This window comes from Apium graveolens, chromosome 3 (assembly GCF_009905375.1).
Source record: "Apium graveolens cultivar Ventura chromosome 3, ASM990537v1, whole genome shotgun sequence".
NCBI lineage: Eukaryota > Viridiplantae > Streptophyta > Magnoliopsida > Apiales > Apiaceae > Apium > Apium graveolens.
Window position 1 is genome coordinate 107,124,363 of NC_133649.1, and position 15,996 is coordinate 107,140,358.

Here is a 15,996-nt window from a genome sequence, read left to right on the forward strand (position 1 = left end):
GTTAAATCGAAATCTAATTTCGTTGGGTAAATTAGTTGATTTAGGATATATTGTTATGATGAAGAACAGTATGTGAAAGTCATTAAAGGAGATTTAGAAATATTAAAAGGTCGAAAAGATAAGAGAAATCTTTTTATACTAGAATGAGGGGTTATTGTTCGAGGGGAGGTATTGGCGGATCGACGTCGATGGCTTGATGGTGACCGTTAATTCGGTTGTGCATGAAATCATATTGGGTTGAAGGGGAGGATTGTTGGGGTTAAACCCAATAGGTAGTATGGGCTTGGTGATAGACAATATAATTGGATTGGGTAATAATTGTATGGGACCTATGGGTAGACAATTATTATCATAATTGAGTTGGGTAATAATTGTATGTGTTGACAATTATTATTATAATGGGAATGGGTAATAATGTATGGGTAAACAATTATTATTAGGTATGTCTTGTTGGCTAAGTTTGTGATGGCTATATATACATAGTCATGTTATTGTTTTGATTTATGCTTGAGTATTGTTTGACTTAAGTATCGCTTTAGTAATACCGTTTGGTGAGATTGCTTGTATTATTGATAATTATTTTGATTAATAATACAAGTTGGAACGTGGGTTTTTCCACGTCATATATTGAGTGTGTGTTTTGCATTGTTTATTGGTTCTATACTTGTGTGTGTTCCCCCTAACAAAGACTAGATAGAAATAGAGAGTATATAAATGAATTAGTAGAAGTATGTAATATTTTGTGTATAAGTGTAGAGATTGAGTACTTGTAGGGTTGTAGCTTGTGTATGTGATATATATGTGTGGTGTTTTGGATAGTGTATGAGTTATGCATAATAATATAGAAAATACAATGGCTAGTGAATAGAGTGGATGTAGAAGATGAAGTAGTAGAAATCTAACCTAAGTAGAAGTGTGTGTTTTCTGTATATGTAGATAAATATACGTGATCATTGAAAAGATGAATGAAGATGGGTGTAATAGAGAGATTGAGTATAGAAGATGATTAGAATCCTAATCAAAGTAGAAGTACGTGTATGTAATGTGTGTAGTGTAGTTAATGATATTCTACAGGTCTTGTTATATTTTACTCAATCATCCACACCTGATCCTATTTTTCTGCCACTACCTCCACACATTGCTGTAGAATAGGTGATTAGGTTAACAACCCCTATTTTTATGATTTCCATTGGACTTAATCTTGATGTCTATAATCTTCTTCTCACCCGAAAATCAGGCACCAACAAGTAGATTCAATAAATATAGTGTGCTCTTTCCCGTGATCTAAAAATATACCTAACATGTTAGGAGCTCAGTTGTAGTGATCAAAATATATTAGGTATATTAGACTGCCACCTAGACATTATAGATGACCATCGTTAACGTCGGAGATGCCCTTGAGAGGTTTTTGGAGCTTGTTTTTCAAAACTTGTCCTCAAAATTTAATTTAGGAGTTTTGAAATGTGGAGTTGTTGGAGATGCTATCAGAGTAATATTTAAGTTAATCTTCACTCGTTTGTTATATTAAAAATATTTATTATTATTATTATAGTTAAAAATGTTTTATGCTTGAGTTGATTTTTTTCCAATTTTTACATCATCATAACTTCATAAGTATCTTTTCTTTTAGTAACTTAGGGCCCGTTTGTTAATGAAACAAAATGAACTGAACGACTCATTATTTCATCATTAAGATTATTTTTGCATCTTGACTAAATCAAAATGTCGTGAAACCAGTCACTCCAAATATGTAGCATGTGTGGTTCAGCTTGTGACAATAGCTTGATCACACCATTTCTTTCATTCTTGACAAATAATTTATTAATTATATGTTATTATATTATTATTTTTATTATATATTTACAATATCTTTTGTCAACAACAATACAATTAATATAAATCAAAATTACTATTAATATTCCGTAAGGGAAGGTTTGGTTTGTTATAGAGAAATTTAAAATTTGGACAATGAAACAAATTAGAATCACAAAAAATTATAAAAAAAAATGAAAATGAGTAAAGTCTTCAAGTAGTAAGTTTGGATTATTTTGAAACATAAAAAAAAATCCAATTAATTTTACATGCAAATATATTAAAAAAATTATTTCTCATATAATTTGTCAATATATAATCATGTGCACCTACCGGTCAAAAAAAACTATTGTTCAAACCGTAATAATAAATATTAAACAAGTTTCATATCGTTCGGGTTATTTTACATTTTATTTAACAAACGAAATTATTTATCAGTATTCAGATTTATTACTCATTTATAATTTTAACCGTTCAGAAAATAGTGTTCAGATTTAACAATGGCCCCTTAGCTATATATTGTTGCTTAAACTTTCTAATAATATTAATGATTTATAATTATGTATAATTAACATACTATCTTCATTTCAAATTATTAAAATGACTTTTCTTCCAAGAAATACAATAAATTAACCTAATCAGTTTTACATGAAAATGACATTATAGATGACCATCATTAAATGACTTTTCACACATTACAAGAAATATCAGAAATGATCGAAGATAAAATTATTGTTTTGTGAAAGATTAAAATATCCCCAAATGGATCAATATATTTAAATGAAAAACGTAATGTAGACGTCCTCAAAGTACATTGAAAAAATATATATAGTAGGTAGCATGACTTGGTCACCTGTCGGTACCAAGCATAAGTTTTAATCGTAACTAATACTCGGAGCGCTTTGTGTAACCTTTGTAGATGCATGTGAATACAAATACTACTAGAAGTATAAAACCTGTACTCCACAGGCGCCATTTAAAGTCAATGATAGGAAGCTTCAATTTAACGTCTGCATTGTATGACTTATGACTCCATCTACCCTTTACTTTTTCACAATGTTTACTTAATTCTCTATATAGTTCCAAGCTATACTACAATCTTATACAAAGAAATTTACTTGTATTCAACAAGTTTAAGAATTGCAACTAATCCACTTAGCTGAAACTATGTCAGAAAATCAGAAAATCCACCCTGTTCAAGACCCTGAGGCCGCGTTACAGCAGCCACTGCACCGTTAGTCTCCAGAGACGCTTCGCGATCCGAACGAGGTGATCCGGTGGTGCACTACCCTCCTCCATTAGCCCCTATACCAAACTTAAAAGTACCAAGAAGAAAAGAAGAAGTTGTTTCACAAGGTGCTTATGTTGGTCTTATGTGTACTTCTTGTGATTCTAACCATCTTAGGCATACTGGCTGCAGTTATTTTCTTGGTGTTTCGACCGAAAGCACCAAGCTACTCCGTGGACAGCATTCAAATTACTCAATTCAATCTCAATAGTGACTTGAGCTTGTCAGCTTCATTCAATGTGAATGTCACAGCTAGAAATCCTAATAAGAAGATTGGAATATACTATGAAGGAGGGAGTCCTATTAGTGTGTGGTATACCGGGACAAAACTATGTGAAGGGTCATGGCCAAAGTTTTACCAAGGTCATCGTAACACCACTGTGTTGAACTTGCCATTGACAGGGAGAGCTGTGAACGCGGCTGATCTGTTGAGGTCAATTCAGCAGGAACAATCCACAGGAATGATTCCTCTCAATGTTCGGGTTAGAGTGCCAGTGAGGATTAAGCTTGGGAGTTGAAGTTGATGAAATGGAAGTTCTTGGTCAAGTGTAGGCTGGTGGTGGATACTCTAAGTGCTGGTAACTCTATCAGGATTACAGAGAGGAGCTGTAAGTTTAGGTTTAGGTTATAGATTTGATGTCTTATCGACTTCTTGGGCTCCTTTTTTGTTCTGTATTTGTTTAGATTTTTGGTTACTTCACAGTTCACATATATATTTTCCTCCCTGGCATTTTAGTAGAATAAGTGGAGGGTTATAGTGATTCTTTCTATGCTTGTGTCTTATTCCTTTGTGATTATATATACCTTTATACTTTCTTGTATACCTTGTAGAATACAAGTTCAGTTTAATGTAGATTTTGAACTTCTACTGTATTAAGCAAATAATTTTTTAACTTAACGACGTCCAAGTGCTAAAAATTAATGAAATATTACATTTGGTGAAAGTACAACCAGACAAATATCATATCAGCAATCAGAATGAAAGTTACAAGCAAAGTTTGCAAGTTTGCAACCAAAGGAAAACAAATGACAACAATGAAGCAATTTACTGATAATACTTAAGTTGAGGCAGCTGCAGTTGCAGGAAATGAGGGAAGGCCTTAGCAGAACCACCAAGTCTTCCGCGACCTATTCCAGTCCTTTGGTTATCAAAAGTTCTCTTAGTCTCGCTCACCCTTGTCCGAGGTTCGTCTGAAAATTCATGCTTTTGTAATCCTAAAGGACTTAAGTCAGCGTCTCTGCCATACGTTCTTGAAGACGTATAGCAATCAGTTGAGTCAGCTGAATTAGGTTCCCATGTGGATGACGAGAGCCAGTGGTTTTGACTTCCTACAAAGCTATTGCTACCAGATGATTCTTGTTCTTCCAAATCATCTCCTTCTCTAGGCACACCTCGTGTTATAGTCACATACTTGTGAAGGCTTGGTTCCATTAAGTCATTGCTGACAACTACCTTCGATTCCACAAAGTTGGCTCCAAGAGAAGAGCTTCTTTCATGCCTTTTAAATTTATCAGCTGTTGGAACTCTTGTTCTCTCTTCTACATAGGCATTGGATGTATTAGAGCTAGTTCCTGAGTTGAGGTCAGCAACTGCATCAAGAATTGAGCGGGCCTTGGTGACACAAGCTGGTAGAGAAAATGCTTGAGCAGGGGTGGGGGCAGTCTTTGGTGGAAGTTTTGGATGTCTTCAAGCAACATTGAGGTGTAGGAGGGGTTCGAATTCAATAGGATTTCAGGATTAATATCAAGGTCTCGAGAAAGCCTTGATGATCGGCTTTTTGTCAGTGTTTGGGGCTTAAGGCCTTCATTGCTTGAAGATATCAAATTCACTGCCACATTTCCACTCATTCCTTTAGCCTCTTCAAGTTGCTGCTTCTGTTGCTCCTTTGTACCTCTATTGGTATAACCTTTGCCTTCATTTCCTTGCACAACAGCGCTTGGTTTCTGTAGCATAGAAAATTTATACACAACTTATGTAACATTATAAGATTACATTGCAGACAAATGTGTACACTTTTTATATTGAAGAGGAATACAAAAAAATATTAAGTACCTGATTACTGACATTGTTATCAATCTCACTCAAAGGGTTTCTTTTGTAAGGCGACTGCTCATTCTTCCTAGAATTGCTCCTACTAAGCGAAACCTGAACTTCATTCGAAGAAGCCTTAACATTAGTCCTAGCAGGAGATCTTGCACGAGGCGATGCAACAGTCCTCTTCACCTGAACCCTCTTAACACCAGCAGCTGAACTTGTCGCCTCCACCACACCACCACCACTCTTAACCTTATCATTAGACACAGTAGCAGGCACAGAAACCAATTTCCCCGGCCTACCATTAGTACTACCACCAGCGCCATTCCCCGACACAGTCTTACCATTAGTAATTGGTGACTCAGATCTCCTCCCGGGAGATCTACTCACCCTCCTCTCACCATTACCCCCACCTCTTTCTCTACTCAAAGTCCGTCTCCTCCTCCCATGAGGAGACGCACTACCATCACGATGTCGTTGTCTATGCCTATGAATCCGATCAGCAATCGCCTCCTCCTCACCATCACCATCACCAACAATATCATTCCCTCCAACCCTCTCCCCACCTTCAACATCAAAATCAAAACTCCTTTTGGAGCCCGAGTACTTTCTCCCCCTTTGAATTCCACTGCCATCAGTCGAAACCCCAGCCTTTCCAGTGGAGCTACGACTAAGCCTGCCACATTGAATCAAAATAGCATCCACCTCTTCTTTAGTACAACTAGAAGTCCTAAGTGGAGTAGACATAACCACATTGTTCCCGTTCTCCGAAACCGAGGGAGTTCCAATAACATTCTTGTCTTCCTCAGAATGTGAGGTGTCTCGATCTATCTCGTGGCTGATTCGATGTTTAATAATAAAGATTTCTTTCTTAAAAGACGACGACTCATCTTGGGGTTTCTTTTGTTCTTGTTGGATTTGAATTGGGGGGTCAGGTAAAGGAAGTGGAGAAGAAGCAACACTCTTCTTGCTAAAACAAGATCCCATTTTTTTGAAAAGAAAAACAAGAAAGATTTGATTTTTATTGTAGATCTGAAATGGGGGTGTGAGATAGAATGAAGATTTGAAAAGGGTAGGTTATTGTGGTTTCAAGAACCAAGAAAACTCAAAGGGGGGGGGGGTTTGAGATTAAAGTATTACTAGTACTAGTAAAATAAAACGGATAGTTTGAGAAAAAGGGGAAAGTAGAAATTCAAATTTTTAACTGTCGGGAGGGGAGGGGGTGGTAAATGTAGCCGTTTAAGTCAGTGAGTGGGTGGTGGGGACTGGGGTGGGGGATTGCCAGATTGATAGTGTTTTTTCTATAAATTTGAAAATTTAATTATTATATGACAGAAGACAGAAAGACATGCAGGGGAATTTGAGTTTTTAAAATTTCTGCACATAGACCAATGTGATTTTTTATAAGTCTTTTTTACCGATTTTACTATTTTATGAAAATATTTATAAAACTATGGTGTAACCAAAATCAAACACATATGTAAATAGTTGCATCGAATTTTTTAGATGCATTCGAGGTTATATCCGGTTATAGCAGAAAAACCGTTTTTTTTTATAAAAAAATAAAAAAAATCGTCTTTTTGCAAGAAAAAATTTAAAAATGTTTTTTATTTTTGCAAATTTGTTTGAACTCGGATGTTTTGCAAAAAAAAAAATCCTGTATTAGTACTTTTTTTGCTAAATCACACAAATTGTACTTAATTGTAAGTTTTTTTTTTGCCAAATTTATTGTGAGAAATTAGGAGAAGATTGATGTGAATCTGGACCTTCGTTAATTGAAAATAGAGTACAAGATAGATAGATCCATGTGGTTTCTGGGCTTGTTTGGAATCTTGTGGTTAGCTACTAATCACTGTTCATTATTTGTTTGAAATGGTTCGGAGTTCGGACAGAATGAGATGTCTTGCACTCAAACATGTAACGGTAGGATTCCATTCTAAGAATAAACAACTGCTCTCTTTTGTGGTACTTGTGTCATTGTGTCAATATTGATCATGATATGATCCGGGGAATCACAATATGATTCTATTTACATTCTTGTATAAAAAATTTATCCTGATTTGAAATCTCTTGATCCAGATTACACTTAAAACAATTAGACCAATTTTTATCGGTGTTTGTACTGGTTTGGTTACTGTTGCTAATACTACTTAGGAATTTTAAGGATGAAACTGATGACTGATCCCCCTTTTTTCCCCATGTAAAGTGATGCAACAAAAATAAACAAATGCTCTCATATGTAAGACTAATACATAACAAACTTCACCCTTGTCAAGTATTGTCGATTACATTCATTAATCAAAAGTAGCATCCTTTTGAAGGCTTGCTAAAACTAGTACACATCCAAGTAGCAGTAACATCTGAAATGTATATATAACACAGGAATTTGAGAAATAAACTGTGGGTTGCACTGATCATGGATACCAGTGGTATGGCACAATTCAGATTTGTCAATGTTGAGATAAGTTTGTTTCATGCAATGAGAAATTTGATTCCGCAAGAAAATGCACACAGGATTAGTCCAATCAGTGCCCCGAAACTGTACATCCTGCACATCAGAATTCCCCATCCGATTAAATTTGGCTTATCATAGAAATGCATTACACACGAAGAAGCCCTACTCCTACTAGATTCCCTTAAATATTTACTAAATCAGAAGATTACTGATAATCATTCAGTGTTTAGAATTAGCATAGTGCAACATTCAACGGATTAAGTTATAGTTCTACAGAATAGTGTGGAAAAAGATATACACAAAATTCTAGCAACAATTCCATTACCAAAACCAATCAGAGACTCACTAGTCTAAGCACAGATCAATTTATTTAACTAAGAACCTCTAAGCTCTAGCAACAACAGAACACGTGTTCTGGACAACCTAAATGGCACTTCAGATTTCAGAACACATATGAGGGAGTACTAACAAGTCTAATCAGAAACAGAACTTATAATGTTGAGGTTTTTGCACTATACCATAGATGGTGATCAAAGTTGAAGTCTAAGTAGAACACACCGCAAGTCTTGCAAAATTCTTACCCCGGAGAGATGCAGGAATCACATATCGAATATAAAATATAAGACCATTTATTACAATTGCAAAACACATTCCTACTGTTTTCTGAACTTCACAACTTATTTAATGGTAGACAATGAGAATCAACTTTAACTAAGCTTGGTCTCTGTTTTGACGAGGCAGGCAAAGTAGTTTTTGAGTCAACTAATAACTCATCCAATATTGCGCGGGTTACTAAATAGCTAGTAGCTAAACCTCATTCTTTGTGATATTTCAGGGCCACATCATAATTTCCAGTTTAAATAAAAACTTAATCGAGGTACCCTTATTTTGGTGTTTTCGTATTTTGAATTGATATTGCAACACTAAACTAAACAGGCTGGACATCCATATCATATAGATGTTTGTCCTCATCTCTATAACAATTGTCAAAGGCTAATCGATTACTATGTGTAACACTAGCTAAGCAGTGCATTCACTTAAGTAAAAGAAATAGCCTGTTAGGATTAGGAACACTATCCATCATCCAACATATATCGAAATATGGAGTCATCAGAAACAAGAGGATACATTTTTAATTACACAGACAGATGTTATTAAGACATACCCAACCGAGAGACGCTTCTTAGGATCGCCAGTGGAGTATCCTTTGAAATAGAAAAAACGACCAACAATATAAACAACACCAAGAACTGAGGAGATAATAGGGTGCTTAATCCCTCCCAGAGTCATGAATGTTAAGAACATAGGCATCCACTCCAGGGAGTTCTGGTGACCTCTCTGCATCATTTAACACAATATAACGACCCTATGAGAAAATCCAAGAAGTAGAATATTAATGTTGAAAAGCAGCAAGTATACAAGATATACCTGAACACAGTTGAAGAGATTAGCATTCTCATTTTCAGATTCTAAAGCATACATAGCGGGTAGAGCGACCTTATACCTGAATTTTGTTCACAATGTCACATTTATACATTGTCGACTAAAAATATAAACCAAAACCTCAAATAGAAATCTGCAGTACAGCAGCAGTACTTACTTTTTGCGGGCTTTGCCAACTTGAGCAGCCATCCAGAAATTAAGAAAGCCGGAGATTGCAACAAGTATAATCACAAAACCATATTCTCTTGGCAACATAGCAACTCCGATTGTGAACTCCATTAGTCTGATAAATTGGTAATGAACGTCAGCTAAATGTTTTTCCGAAGTTTTGTAGGGCACTAGTTACACCTTTCATAGGCCACCTCTGCTTTATTTATACAATATCATGACGGTATATCCCATACGGTTGGGCTGTCTTCCTCCACAGTCCTGGTTGCAGTTTTGGCACTTATTTTACTCCCTATGCAATTCACATGCAACCAACAATGATATAAAACTTAAGCATTACTTTGTTAACATAAAACAATGGTTCCCTAATTGGTGTAAACATTCCAGATATACAAAATAACTTCAACCTTCTATACATTCTTATTACAGGATCCACATTCCAAACTAGTGTAGTTGAGTATAGCACAGCTGTCATGTCCTCAGCATTGTGAAATTTCTTCGATATATACGCCTGTTTATATAATTAAGTTGTAGCATTTGTTTACAGGGAAGAAAACATACAAGTGAGACAAATATTGTCCTTACAGTTTCAGTTCAAAGATTGTTACTGAAAAATCTATAAACAAGCTTATCTGATTTGATTATTAAAGAGCAACTTTTAACTGACAAAATCAATAAATTAACTTAATCGAAATTCCGAAAGGAAAATTAAAATTCCTTTTCTTTTTGCTAAGTTAAGTGTATTAAAAAGAAAAAGAGATACATCATACGGGGCATACCCCGGACAGAGAAATGATCCTAGCAATTATATTACAATAACAAAACGGAAAATGTTTGGTGTACAGAATTGTGTACAAAATTTTGTACATAATGACATGTGGTGAATTTTAATTAGAATGGCTCCTGCATTTACATCAACAACACCAATTAAAACACCACACATCAAGTGTCATGTCATTCTGTACAATTTTTTTGTACAAAATTCTGTACACGTAGCACTACTCTATATAAATTGAACTAATTTTACACATTATTGATGTATGTAGATGATTAATATTACTTACTTTATTTGTCTGCGTCAAACCTCATTACTTCAAAGAACAGGATGCAGCACTATTGGAGCCAAGTCCTCTGTTTCATGTATTTATTCATTATTTCTTCTTTCCCCGGAAGATTCAGGATGCTTTCATCTTACCCTCAAGTAGTCAAACATTGCTCTATGATTGGTATATAATGTGTGTCTTCGGTTTGGTTTGATTGGTTATATCAGATAATATATGAGATATCATTTGACTAAGTAGTTCAATAAAGTAGTCCTTACGTAAATCAAGCTGAGCATTATATAAAACCTTGATATGAGAACATATATATATTAGACCAGGATATAGAACGAAACAATGTAAACATAATGAACAATTAACCAAGAGTAAACACACAAATAAACATGATATCACATTTCTTAATCTAAATCACATGTAATTTATTACTTCAATAATAAGAAAATGATTAATGAAATACCTCAGATTTTCCAGGAAAGTATTATTCCTGAATCCAATATCAGTTATCAATTTATAGCTAGTGCAAGGTTTATTAGACTTGTCAATGATTTCTCGTGTTGGTCTATGTATAATTGATAGAGTATATATTTATATATATTTTAAAGGATTTTATTCTCATATTTAAAATATTATATTATTAATTGGATATTATTAATTAGATTTTATTATTTTATGACAGGAAATAAAGAATTCCCAACTTTTTATGGAATTGGGGTTATTTGGACTTAAATCATAAGGAAATTCGGATTTATTGGGCTGCACGCGCATACATCACTGTTTGGGCCGTAATTTGACTTCTAGACATCAGAATTGGGCGATCTTATAGTCCACACGAAGCTAACAGAATTATCTACAGTTTAGAAGTGGTCCATCATCAAGAATCCAACTGGAGAAACCCAGAATCAGGCCTGGAAGACAGCCTACGAATTTTACATCAAAGGCCAATTTATTTTGGGAAAAGAAAAAAAAATTCTTTATTATATATTAGATTATATATATTGTATAGAGAACAATAACAGAACGTATTAGAGAATAGTTAGATAATTGTAACTCTTGAGAGAAGGAATAGAAGCATCTTGAGAGGGAGATTGGAAGGAGTGAAGGGATTCGTCCGGATTTCAAAGAAACTCTTCAAGTTGTATTCTCTGTATTCAAATTCTTAACTCATGATTTATGGTTTTAATATATAATTGTTTTCTTCATATATCATGAGTAGCTAATTCCTTAATCCAAGAGTTGGGTAGTATTCTTTGGCTTGTTGTGTTTATTTAGTTATATTGTGATTTTCTTGTGATTGATAATCTGTCATTGAGGGCTTAACACAATTGAGGGAGTCGCGAACCATTGATTGTATCTATAGGAATTATAACGAATCGGGAGAGGAGTTTTAATTCTAGTACATGATATGATAGACACAATTTAAGTATTGGATCGGGAGATTAATATGCAAATTGTGAAACATGTCATCCTTGGTTTTTAATAGTCTATAATTGTACTTTGTAGGACCATGGGAGTGGCTTTCAAGGGATAATTGTAGACACTATAATCTACCTTGGGAGAGGATTTTATAAACATTACAAGGATTGTTTTTAACAAAACAAGAGACACAAACTAGACATTCATGATAGCCATTGAAGAACCCTTATTCTTGGATTGTTTCTCTCATATATCTTATATAACTTTATTTGTTTATTAGGTTAAATTAGTGGATAGTTAAAACACCCATAAAATTATTCTCCACACTTCTGAACTGTAAGAGATAAAAGACTTGAAATTGGTATTGATATTAGTCCTTCCCTGAGAACGAACTTCTAAAATTACACTTCAACAAATTGGCGCCGCTGCCGGGGAAGGCAGCAATATCGATTTTGAGTTAATTATTTCTTGTAGTTTGGATTTTATCTTTGTATAGTTTTTTTTCCTTCTTTTTGTTTTTCTTTTATCTGTCTACAGGTTTCTTTGAGGTAGACAACGTAAATATTTGAGTTGAGGAGACGACATGGACAACAATTTTTGTTGGGATAACGCTCAAGATTTCATCAGCAATCAAGAACGATATCAAGATTTTAATTTTTTTCAGGATTTTAATGCGTATCAGGTGAACTCGTTCGATTGTTATAACTCATATTATGCTCCATACCCTCCTAACACAGATTTTTTATATTCTTTTGATAATCAATGTCGTGAAGATTCATATGTATGCAATGGTGTTGATGAGAGTTTGAGTCATTCTAATCCTTCTTTACTTTCTTTGGGACTTCTTAAACACTTTGATGACTCGAATTTTGAGATTGCTAATAAAGATGATATTACATGTGAAGTTGAATCAATAGGTTGGTACGAGGAGAATGCTAAAAGGAATAGTTTTATTAAGGAAGTTCAACTTGTGATGCATGATGGTTGTCTTCAAGTTCCTCCTTGTGTCAATTTTCCAACGATTCATGATTCTTGTTTAGCAATTGATGATAATTTTGTGTCTGATGAGTCTACTTATTTAGTTAATGATATTCCCATGTGTGATAACAATAATTTGGATGCAATTGAAATTCTACCAAATTTAGAGAATGTTGTTAAGCTTAATAAATTGGTAGACGAGACAAAATTGATGAGTGTCCAATTAAATTTGAGGAGGGATTTAAGATTGATGAAATTTAAAGTCTTGCTTTGGAATATAGGGATCCAATTTGGGTGGAGTATATGAGTCGTACTTATGATGATTATTCTGATGACTTTTCTAGCTACTTTGATTATTATGAGTCTCTTGAGAAAGTGTGGATCATAAAAAGTCTCTTATGTTTTTATGGATCTAAGATATATTTGCACGTCATAATGTTAATACTGATTCGTAGATATGTGCGTTTGTTTGCTTTTTCACCATATTGATAATGCTAGTTGTATGTACACGTCAAGCTAATGACATTAAAGAAGCGCTACTTGGGAGGCAACCCAAGATTATAATATTAGTTAGATTTTTTTTTACTCCCACGTGTTGCCTTGATTTATTTGTTTGAAGTGATTCAGGTGTTTGAAATGATGTTGATAAGAATAAAGAAATAGCATGATCACGGAGGATGTCCATCATGATCATGCAACAGAATCAACACCCTCAGAAAAATATTTGGAGTTTGGCACAATCATGCAGCATTTTGTCGTGGTCACGCGGTTGAAAAAGAAATTCACGACTGATTTTTAAGGATTTAGCATGCTCACGCACTTCATCAGCATAGTCATGCAGATGGACATTAAAACTCATGGCAGAAATTTGACAGTTTGGTATGCTCATACAACACTGGCTCTCAACGACTGCTAATTTTTTTAGAATCTGGCATGTTCATGTCGATCCCTGCATGATCACGCACCACTATAGCACCCGCATGCAATACACACAGCTCAAGCTCCTGACCGATTGCAGTGACTGGAAGTTTTTAAGGACTTGGCATGTACATGCGAATATCTGCATGATCACGCAACAGTGCAATAATCTCATGCCACCTACCAGCGTGCTCACGCTTCTCAGGGTGTCAAGAAGACTGCTATTTTTCTAGGATTTGGCATGTTCATGCCAGTTAATCAGCGTGTTCATGCACCAACATAGCACCCTGTAGGAGGCTCAATATATGTTCTCAGTTTGATGGAAGATTTTAATAAAGGTCTGATGTTCTGAATGCTAGACCAGACATCGATAGTTACTTAAGTAGTTTCTGCAAACATGTCGATGCGGATACAGTGAAGCAGATGGCATGTTCACGCAAACTTCAGGCATGATCAGGCTCCTTGAGCACACTTCTGCTCTCAGACTTCTGGCATTATTCATCATTTTAGCATGCCCATGCAACTTTATTGCATGTTCATGTCTGAACACGCTCTAACCACTGTGATATTTTTACAACTTGGCACGCTCATGCTGAAATTATCCTGCTCATATTGTCCGTTTAATAAACTCAAGCGCTGGTGATGATCTCTCTCTGAAGAAACACAGTTATCAAAGTTTAAATACAGTTTAGAAGTAGTCCATCATCAAGAATCCAACTAGAGAAGCCCAGAATCAGGCATGTAAGACAGCCTACGAATTTTACATCAAAGTCCAATTTATTTTGGGAAAAGAAAAAAAAAACTCTTTATTATATATTAGATTTTATATATTGTATAAAGAACAATAACAGAATGTATTAGAGAATAGTTAGATAATTGTAACTCTTGAGAGAAGGGATAGAAGCATCTTGAGAAGGAGATTGGAAGAAGGAGTGAAGGGATTCGTCCGGATTTCAAAGAAACTCTTCAAGTTGTATTCTCTGTATTCAAATTCTTAACTCATGATTTGTGGTTTTAATATATAATTGTTTTCTTCATATATCATGAGTAGCTAATCCCTTAATCCAAGAGTTGGATAGTATTCTTTGGCTTGTTGTGTTTATTTAGTTGTATTGTGATTTTCTTGTGATTGGTAATCTTTCATTGAGGGCTTAACACAATTGAGGGAGTCGCGAACCTTTGATTGTATCTATAGGAATTATAACGAATCGGGAGAGGAGTTTTAATTCTAGTACATGATATGATAGACATAATTTAAGTATTGGATCGGGAGATTAATATGCAAATTGTGAAACATGTCATCCTTGGTTTTTAATAGGCTATAATTGTACTTTGTAGGATCATGGGAGTGGCTTTCAAGGGATAATTGTGGACACTATAATCTACCTTGGGAGAGGATTTTATAAACATTACAAGGATTGTTTTTAACAAAACAAGAGACACAAACTAGACATTCATGATAGTCATTGAAGAACCCTTATTCTTGGATTGTTTCTCTCATATATCTTATATAACTTTATTTGTTTATTAGGTTAAATTAGTGGATAGTTAAAGCACTCATAAAATTATTCTCCACACTTCTGAACTGTAAAAGAATTACAACATGAACTAGTATTAAATTTAGTCCTTCCCTGTGAACGAAACACTGAAAATTAATTCAACAAATTGGCGCCGCTGCCGGGGATCGAACCCGGGTCACCCACGTGACAGGCGGGAATACTTACCACTATACTACAACGACGCCTTCAATTTGTTGAAGTGTATTTTTAGAAGTTCGTTCTCAGGGAAGGACTAATATCAACACCAATTTCAAGTCTTTTATCTCTTACAGTTCAGAAGTGTGGAGAATAATTTTATGGGTGTTTTAACTATCCACTAATTTAACCTAATAAACAAATAAAGTTATATAAGATATATGAGAGAAACAATCCAAGAATAAGGGTTCTTCAATGGTTATCATGAATGTCTAGTTTGTGTCTCTTGTTTTGTTAAAAACAATCCTTCTAATATTTATAAAATCCTCTCCCAAGGTAGATAATAGTGTTTACAATTATCCCTTGAAATTCACTCTCATGGTCCTACAAAGTACAATTATAGACTATTAAAAACCAAGGATGACATGTTTCATAATTTGTATATTAATCTCCCGATCCAATACTTAAATTGTGTATATCATATCATGTACTAGAATTAAAACTCCTCTCCCGATTCGTTATAATTCCTATAGATACAATCAAAGGTTCGCGACTCCCTCAATTGTGTTAAGCCCTCAATGACAGATTATAAATCACAAGAAAATCACAATACAACTAAATAAACACAACAAGCCAAAGAATTCTACCCAACTCTTGGATTAAGGGATTAGCTACTCATGATATATGAAGAAAACAATTATATATTAAAACCATAAATCATGAGTTAAGAA

The 15,996-nt window shown here is 34.6% G+C and overlaps 1 protein-coding gene, 1 non-coding gene and 2 pseudogenes across 5 annotated transcripts; 1 reads left to right on the forward strand and 3 right to left on the reverse strand.

Annotated features, from left to right (window-relative positions):
- Nucleotides 1-2,789: 2,789 nt before the first annotated feature.
- Nucleotides 2,790-3,916, forward strand: LOC141710848 (NDR1/HIN1-like protein 6; annotated as a pseudogene).
- Nucleotides 3,917-3,991: 75 nt separating this feature from the next.
- On the reverse strand, nt 3,992-6,245 carry LOC141712682 (uncharacterized protein At1g65710-like; annotated as a pseudogene).
- Nucleotides 6,246-7,381: 1,136 nt separating this feature from the next.
- LOC141710849 (uncharacterized) lies at nt 7,382-10,803 on the reverse strand. 4 transcript variants are annotated; one of them, XM_074513362.1, is made up of 6 exons: nt 10,266-10,670; nt 9,609-9,712; nt 9,191-9,493; nt 9,019-9,094; nt 8,756-8,928; nt 7,382-7,683 (listed from the first exon to the last, which is right to left on the reverse strand). In XM_074513362.1, the coding sequence occupies exons 3-6, from the start codon at nt 9,310-9,312 to the stop codon at nt 7,608-7,610; spliced, it is 447 nt and encodes a 148-aa protein (XP_074369463.1). In that variant the 5' UTR covers nt 9,313-9,493; nt 9,609-9,712; nt 10,266-10,670; the 3' UTR covers nt 7,382-7,607. The 4 variants fall into 4 exon arrangements, with proteins under 4 accessions (XP_074369463.1, XP_074369466.1, XP_074369465.1 ...); XM_074513365.1 differs by lacking the exons at nt 9,609-9,712; nt 10,266-10,670 and adding an exon at nt 10,720-10,803; XM_074513364.1 differs by lacking the exon at nt 9,609-9,712.
- Nucleotides 10,804-15,240: 4,437 nt separating this feature from the next.
- Nucleotides 15,241-15,312, reverse strand: TRNAD-GUC (transfer RNA aspartic acid (anticodon GUC)). Its single transcript has one exon. It is a non-coding gene; the product is annotated as a tRNA-Asp (tRNA).
- Between the last annotated feature and the right edge of the window lie 684 nt (nt 15,313-15,996).

Coding starts and splice junctions, on each gene's coding strand:
- LOC141710849 (XM_074513365.1), bottom strand. CDS start 9,312: ATGGAGTTCACAATCGGAGTTGCTATGTTGCCAAGAGAATATGGTTTT. Junction 9,095..9,190: donor GTTGGCAAAGCCCGCAAAAA/GTAAGTACTGCT, acceptor AACAAAATTCAG/GTATAAGGTCGCTCTACCCG. Junction 7,684..8,755: donor AAGAAGCGTCTCTCGGTTGG/GTATGTCTTAAT, acceptor TCTGATGTGCAG/GATGTACAGTTTCGGGGCAC.